General features: G+C 38.3%; 1 protein-coding gene across 1 annotated transcript in view; it reads left to right on the top strand.

Annotated features, from left to right (window-relative positions):
• Positions 1–8,800, top strand: part of NEK3 (NIMA related kinase 3) — an 86,441-nt gene that overhangs the window by 3,578 nt on the left and 74,063 nt on the right. The window contains 3 exon segments of the mRNA XM_007945251.2: positions 4,385–4,478; positions 4,568–4,665; positions 5,880–5,963. Coding sequence (XP_007943442.2) covers positions 4,385–4,478; positions 4,568–4,665; positions 5,880–5,963 — 276 coding nt within the window.

The raw sequence follows: 8,800 nt of genomic DNA, 5'->3' as shown, positions 1-8,800 counted from the left end.
CAGACTTTGTCTCACCTATTTTGGTCATGTTGTCAGAAGGGACCATTCCCTGGAGAAGGATGTCATGCTTGGTAGGGTGGAGGGTCGGCGAAAGAGGGGGAGGCCTTCAACAAGATGGATTGATACGGTGGCCGCGATGATGGGCTCAAGTATAGCAGGGATTGTGGGGCTGGCTCAGGATCGGGCAGTGTTTCGTTCTGCTGTGCATGGGGTTGCCATGAGTCGGACATGACTCGACGGCACTTAATAACAACAACAACAACACAATCGAATGATTTTGCATAGTCAATAAAACACAAGTAAACATCTTTCTGGTATTGTTTGCTTTCAGCCAAGACCCATCTGACATCAGCAACAATATCTCTTATTTCATGTCCTCTTCTGAATCCAACTTGCATTGCTGGAAGTTCTCTATCAATATACGGCTGTAACTGTCTTTGAATTATATTTAGCAATATTTTACTTGTTTATGATATTAATGATATTGTTCGATAATTTCCACATTCTGTGGGATCACCTTTCTTTGGAATGGGTACAAATGTGGATCTCTTCCAGTCAGTTGGCTAGGTAGCTGTCTTCCACATCTCTTGGCATAGATGAGTAAGTGCCCTCCAGCGTGGTGTCTGTTTGTTGAAACATCTCAAATATTCCGTCAATTCCTGGAGCCTCATTCTTCACCAGTTCCTGCTGTGCAGCTTTGACTTCTTCCTTCAGTACCATTGGTTGTTGATCATATGCCACCTGCTGAAATGGATGAACATCGACCAATTCTTTTTGGTACAGTGACTGTCTGTATTCCTTCCATCTTGTTTTGATGTTTCCTGCATCATTCAATAAATTGTCCATAGAAACATTCAGTATTTCAGCTCAAGTCTTGAATTGTTTTTCTCTGTTCTTTCAGTTTGAGAAATGCTGAGCGTGTTCTTCCCTTTTGGTTTTCTAACTCCAAGTGTTTGCACATTTCATTATGATAGTTTACTTTGTCTTCTCAAACTGGTCTTTGAAATCTTCTGTTGAGTTCTTTTATTATTTCTTCCATTTGCTTTAGCTGCTCTCTGTTCAAGGGCAAGTTGCATTGTCTCTTCTGTCATCCATTTTGGTCTTTTGTTCTTTTCTTGGCTTTTTAATGAACTTTTGCTTTCTTCATGGATGATATTCTTGATGTCATCCCATAAATCCTCTGGTTTTCAGCCATTGGTGTTCAGTGCATCAAATCTGTTCTTTAGATGATCTCTAAATTCAGGAGGGATGTAATGAAGGTCATATTTTGGCTCTCGTGGACTTGTTTTAATTGTCTGCAACTTCAACTTGAACTTGCATATGAGCAGTTGATGGTCTGTTCCACAATCAGCTTCCTTACCTTGTTTTGACTGAAGATATTGAGCTTCTCCAGAGCCTCTTTCCACAGATGTAGGCAACTTGATTCCTATGTACTCCATCTAGTAAAGTCCATGTGTATAGTTGCTGCTTATGTTGTTGAAAGCAGGTATTTGTAATGAATAAGTCATTGATCGTGCAAAATTCTGTCATGTGATCTCCAGCATTATTTCTATCACCAAGGTCATATTTTCCAGCTACCAATGATTCTTGTTTCCAGCTTTTGCATTCCGATCTCCAATAATAATCAACACATCTTGATTGCATGTGTGGTCAATTTCAGACTGTAGAAGTTGGTAAAAATCTTCAATTTCCTCATCTTTGGCTTTGGTGGTTGGTGTGCAAATTTGAATAATAGTATTGTTAACTTATCTCCCTTGTAGGCTTATGGATATTATCCTATCACTGACAGCATTGTACTTCAGGATAGATCTTGAAACATTCTTTGTGATGATGAATGCCCTGCCATTCCTCTTCAGTTTTCATTGCTGGAGTAGTAGATCAGATGGTTGTCTGATTCAGAATGGCCAAAACCAGTCCATGTCCACTCACTAGTGCCTAGAATGTTGATCTTTATGCATTCCATTTCATTTTTGACAACTTCCAATTTTCCTAGATTCATACTTTGTACTTTCCATGTCCCCATTATTAATGGATGTTTGCAGCTGTTTCTTCTCATTTTGAGTCATGCCACATCAGCAAATGGAGGTCCTGAAAGCTTTACTTCATCCACATCATTAAGGTCAGCTCTACTGAGGAGGCAGCTCCTCCCCATTCATATTTTGAATGGCTTCAGACCTGAGGGTCTCATCTTCCGGCGCTATATTGGACAGTGTTGCAGGCCTGTTCATAACGTTTTCCAGTAATATATCAGACAGTGCTTCACTGCTCTTCATAAGGTTTTCACTGGCCAATTCCTTGGGAAGTGGATGGCCCCTTCCTTCTGAATCTGTCTTAGTCTGGAAGCTCCACTGTATCCTGTCAACTATGGGTGATCCTGCTGGTATTTGAAATATCAGTGGCATAGCCTGCATCCTCACAGCAACATTCAAACCACCACAGTACGACAAACTGACAGACAAGTGGTGAGAATCATCTGGAGAGCTGATTAAGATACGGATTGCTGGGCCCCACTCCAGAGTTTCTGATTTAGTAGATTTGGCATAAGCTCATTGATTTGCATTTTCCCAGTTGGAAATAATGCATGTAGTCAATAATACTTTCTTTTTCCTCCTCTTCTTTTTTTTTATTGTGATTTGGGTGAAAGTTTACAGAGCAAATTCTTTGCATACAGCATTTCACACACACTTTGTCTCATGACATTGACTACAGTTTACCCAGTGCAGTAGCTCCCCTCCCACTTCCTCCCGTTAGTTACCTCTTCTCTGTGTCCATCCCTCCATGCACTCCTGCCCCCTGAGCTGTCTCCCTGGGCATAAACAGCCCTTCTTTCTCCCATGATTGTTCTCTCCAAGGAATGTATCTACCTAGTGTAAATGTTCACTTCATATGCCTGTCTTTTGTTTGGCTGGAAGCCACAGGTGTGGGTTCAATTCCAGACCCGAAGGGCAGCTAGGGACCATAGTTCTCAGTGGTTCCACCAGGCTCTATTGGACCAGCAAACCTGATCCCCCCACCCTTGCTTTTCCCTCAAAATGATTTTGAGTTTTGTTCCACATTGTTCTCCCTTTCTATCCAGGATCTCCTACATAGATCCCCCTCCAAGTGGTTGACACTGGTAGCCGGGCACCATCTAGTTCTTCTGGTCTCATAGTCGTATAGGCTGCAGATTGCATGGTGTACCAGTCGCTAGGCCTAATTCTTTCCATGAATCTTTGGTTTTCTTCATTTTTCTTCGCTCTGGATGAGGAGAGACCCATCGTTGTAATCTAGATGGCTGCTTGCAAGCTTTTAAGATGCCAGTCACTACTTGCCAAAGTAGGATGTGGGACAGTGTTTTGTGTAGTATGTTATACCAGTTGAGCTTGATGTCCCCTGTGACTGTGGTCCTGAGCCCACAGGTTCAACTACTCAGTCCCTCTGGGTAGCTGGCTGTGACCAAGAATAGTAGTACTTTCTTGATTGTAAGATAAATCATTCAAGATTTTATCCCTATACTGTAAGTTAGGGGGTAAACAATTTTAGAAACCTGCTTTTGAACCATTGGATGAATTGTCTTTGTCCATCCCTGATACAATAATGCACTAATATATTCCTTTTTTTAAAAAATCTGGGCCAGTAGATTGATACAATAATGTAGACAATCTAAATGTTAAATCCCTAGTTTTTTTTCCCCCTTAAGAATATGCCAACTTTGACTGCATGCTAGATGTTCTAGCTACATTATGATTAAAAAAAAAACTGAACTCAATGCCATTGAGTCAGTTCGACTCATAGTGACCCCTCCTTGGGTTTCTGAGACATTATCTCTGTGGAAATAATTGCTCAGTCTTCCTTCTGAGCAGTGGCTGGTAGGTTTGAACCTTCTGGTTAGCAGTCAGATGCCTTAGGCACTATACCACCAGACCTTCCGTACGTTATGATTGTTGTTGTTGTTGTTGTTGTTGTTTGCCGTCGAGTCGGGCCCCGACTCATAGCGACCCCTCCTTGGGTTTCTGAGGCAGTATCACTACGGAAGTAGGATTGCCCAACCTTCCTTCCGAGGAGTGGCTGGTGGGTTTGAACCGCCAGCCGTCTGGTTAGCAGGCAAGTGCCTTAGGCACTATGCTACCAGAGCTCCTACATTATGATTAGGCTGATGTTAAAACTTAGAAGTACAATTTTGTACTTGTGAGGATGCAAGGGGTTAATGCAAGTCTATAAAATATAACCATAGTTGAAAAAGCACTATATGTTTTGTCTTTGAGTTTGATAAACTTAAGTTGAGAAAAGGGCAGTACTACAAAACTGCATCCCATATTGAAGTGTCATACAAACTATGTTATAGTAAAGCTCTCTATTTAAAAACGCAGTATTAAAGTTATTTGTATTTAAAATCTTTTTCTAGTCTTTCTCTGATACACAGAATTCTAGGAAGGAGGCTATTCTTTTAGCCAAAATGAAACACCCCAATATCGTTGCCTTTAAAGAAACATTTGAAGGTAATTATGAATCCCCTCAAAAAATACACATTTCTGAATGTAATTTATAACCACTGTGGCTTTTCTAACACATCTTATATTTGCTTTAGCTGATGGACATTTGTATATTGTGATGGAATATTGCAGTGGAGGGGACCTAATGGAAAAGATTAAACTCCAAAAAGGGAAATTATTTCCTGAAGATATGGTAAGAGATTTCCTTACATAGCTTGCCTCAAGGTTTAGAAACAACTTTTTTTCACATAATTTATATACATTAAAATAAAAGCATTGGTATCTGTGACTTTATTAACACACTCTTTAGAAACAACTGATTTCTATATTAGTGTTAGTACTTAGTGTCACCAAAATGAAATCTTTTTAGAAAGTAAAATTGGTATGAGTTCTAAAACATCAAAGAATAAAATTTCCATATTTAGAAGAATTTCAGAATTTTATTATTGTATTTTGTAGTAGATATGCATGTATTTAAAATTCTTTGTTTTTGCTGTACGGAAATCTTAAAATGTAGATGGATTTTAATTTGTAGTACTAAATCACTAAAAGAATGAAGATTACCCTTTTTGTTTCTTGGAAGTGCCTGTTATGAATCTTTTGCCTTCTAAAGCTAGCACTATTCTCTTAAATCTGGGACTTACTGTCTTCTTAATGGAAAATTGCACACTAATTTTTTTAAAATGAATTGACTAAGAAAAATATCGAAATAAATAACTTAAATGGATCTTAGTTTGATTTAGGTTATAACATGTTATGAAAGTATATTGATATAAATATTCTTCATTTAGAAGTTGTATTGTTAACAATATGGGCTTCTTGAGAAAGTGGTCAACCTCAGCTTCAAATGGATGGATTTCTATAGCAGAAAAGAAAAAAATACCTGTTTGGAACATTTAATTTTAGGCCCTGAGGCATCTGGAAATTCTAGATATTATACTGAGTGGGGATTTATAAGCAGAAAATGGTGTCCTTAAAGGATTGTTGACAATATAATGAAATGCTTTAATATTAATATGTGAATATTCTGAAAAAGTAAATGAAAACCCAACATACTGCTTATACTGTAAAAAGTTAACAGCATTTCATTTCCGAATTACTTTTATATATGCATTTGAAAAATACTTTTATTTGGTTAAATGCAAGAAAAATATAGTAGAAGTTTTATTAAAATAAATTGCTATTTGGATCATGCATAAGATAGTGGAATGTGGGATTTGTAGCTTTTCTAAATTTCTCCAGACAACACTGAATCATATTTGAGCCATGCAACAATATTCATGAGTTTTGCACTTAAATTATGTAATACTCTCATCTACCTGAAGCCAGAGATGATTCTTTGGAATTTAGGTGTAACATGAACCAGTCACTGCATTGCTGTAGATTTCGCTTACTTTTTCCTTACAGATACTTAATTGGTTTACACAAATGTGCCTTGGAGTAAATCACATTCACAAGAAACGTGTGTTACATAGAGATATCAAGTCTAAGGTCAGTGGAATATGTATTTAAGACTTTTTAAAAAAAAAAGTAAAAAAATTATTTCATTGCCTTTTTTATGGATTATTCCATTTCTTCTGTGGACATTTTTATTTAGTTTAGAAATACTTGTCAATTTAACATTTACACTAGCTAAATAAAACACTATCTGACTTCATGGGTAAGAATGAACGTAAATCCAATCCCCAAAATGTGAACATTAATTAAATCCTCATTTTCCCATGTTTCTGTTATCATGTTATTTATTTATTTTTAATTTTTACAGTGTTCGTTCTCCTCCCCTCTGACCCATGGTAACCAACAATGTTTCCTTTCATATGTAAACCTTGCATTGACTTTTTATAATAATGAACTAATAGCAATTTTCCCCTTCTGTAATGGACTTACTTCATTCAGCATAATGTCCTCCAAGCCCATCCATGGTGTTTTGTAGATTCTACATTATTCTTCCGTGTTGCGTAGTATTCCATTATGTGTATGTACCGTAGTTTGGTTATCCTTGATTTTGTTGATGGGCACCTAGGTTGTTTACATCTTTTTGCTATTGTAAATAGTGCTGCATTGAATATGGGTGTGCATATATCTGCTCTTGTTCTGGCTCTCACTTCTTTAGGATATATATCTACTAATGGATTGCTGAATTAAATAGTATTCCTAATTCCAACTTTTTAAAGAATCACCGTACTGCTTTTTCACAGTGGTTGTATTATTTTACAGTCCCATCAGCAGTGTGTGAGAGTCCCAATCTCTCCACATCCTTGCCAGGATTTATTATTTTCTGTCTTGTTGAACTTTGCTGTTAATTCTGGGGCAAGATGGTATCTCGTTGTTTTGATTTGCATCTCTCGAATGGCTAATTATCATGAACATTTCTTCTATTTGTTGGCTGCCTGAATATCCTCTTTGCTGAAGTGTCTGTTCATGTTTTCTGCCCATTTTTAAATTGGATTGTCTTTTCGTTGTTGAGGTGTTGAGTTTTCTATAAATTTTAGAGCTGAGTCCCTTGTCAAATATGTCGTTGGCGAATATTTTTTCCTGATCTGTAGGTTCTCTTTTGGAGAAGTCTTTTGAAGCATATAAAAATTTAATTTTTAGAACGTCCCATTCATTTAGTTTATCTTCTGCTATTTGTGCATTTTAGGTTATGCTTGATAGTCTCTCTATGCCATGTATTGTTGTTGTTGTTGTTGTTGTTGTTATGTGCTGTCGAGTCAGACTCAACTCATAGCGACCTCTCCTTGGGTTTCTGAGGCAGTATCACTACGGAAGTAGATTGCCCCATATTAGGACCCCTAACTTTGCCCCTATTTTTTCCTTGAGGAACTTTATAATTTTAGGTTTCACATTTAAGTCTTTGATCCATCTGAAGTTAGTTTTTGTGTAAGGTGTGAGGTATGGATCTTGTTTCATTTTTCTGCAAATGGATATTCGTTTTGCCAGCACCATTTGTTAAAGAGACTGTCTCTTCCCCATTTAATGGATTTCAGCCCTTTGTCAAAAATCAGCAGACCATAGGTTGATGGATCTATTTCTGGGTTCTTAATTCTGTTCCACTGGTCTTTGTGTCTGTCATTGTACTAATACCAGGGTGTTTTGACTACTGTGGCTGTATAGTAAGTTTTGAGATCCAGGAGTGTAAAACCTCGTAGTTTGTTCTTTTTCTTCAATATTGCTTTGCTTATTTGAGGTCTCTTTCCTTTCCATATAAAATGAGTGATTGGTTTTTCTGTATCCTTAAAGAATGTTGATGGGATCTGGGTTGGGATTGCATTGAATGTATAAATTGCTTTGAATGTGTTGTTGTTGTTAGGTGCCGTCAAATCACCTCAGACTCACAGCGATCCTATGCACAGCAGAATGAAACACCGTCTGGCCCAGTGCCACTCTGCTATCCCTGTTATCCTTGACCCCATTGCCACAGCCACTGTGTCAGCCCATCTTATTGAGGGCCTTCTGTTGACTTTCCCTGTTACCAAGCCTGACATCCTTCTCCAGACAATGGTCCCTTCTGACAACATGACCAAAGTAGGTGAGACAAAGTCTGGCCGTTAAGCGCTTCCAAGAAGCATTCCGGCTGTACGTCCTCCAAGACAGATTTGTTAGTTCTTTTAGCAGTCCGTGTACTTCTTTGCCAGCACCACGTCTCAAAAGCATCAATTCTTTTTCGCTCTTCTTTATTCATTGTCCAGCTCTCGCATGCCTATGAGTCAATTGAAAATATCATGGCTTGTGTCAGGCGCACCTTAGCCTTCAAGGAGATGTCTTTGCTCCTCAGCACTTGAAAGAGATCCCTTGCAGCCAACTCGCCCAGTGCTATATGTTGTCTGCTATATGTTGTTCTTCAGTCTTCTTCAGTAAGTGCTTCAAGTCATCCTCACTTTCAGCAAGCAAAGTTGTGTCGTCAGCATATCGCAGGTTGTTAGTGAGCCTTCCTCCAATCTTGATGCTGCATTCTTCTTCATATAATCCAGTTTCTTGAATTATTTGGTCAGCATATAGATTGAATAAGTATGGTGAAAGGATACAACCCTGATGCACTCCCTTCCTGATTTTAAACCATGCAGTGTCCCCTTGTTCTGTTCGAACGACAGCCTCCTGCTCAACATACAGGTTCCTCATTAGTACAATCAAGTGTTTGGGAATTCCCATTCTTCTCAATGTTATCCATAATTTGTCATGATCCACACAATTCAAATGCCTTTGCATAGTCAATAAAACACAAGTAAATATCTTTCTGGTATTCTTTGCCTTGAGCCAAGATCCATCTGACAACAGCTATGATATCCCTGTTCCACGTCCTCTTCTGAATCCAGCTTGCACCTCTGGAA

This window comes from Orycteropus afer, unplaced genomic scaffold (assembly GCF_000298275.1).
Source record: "Orycteropus afer afer isolate SDZICR_OR568_19922 unplaced genomic scaffold, OryAfe1.0 scaffold00134, whole genome shotgun sequence".
Taxonomy (NCBI): domain Eukaryota; kingdom Metazoa; phylum Chordata; class Mammalia; order Tubulidentata; family Orycteropodidae; genus Orycteropus; species Orycteropus afer.
The sequence above is the reverse complement of the archived record's forward strand: the minus strand, read 5'-3'. Positions and strand labels throughout refer to the sequence as shown.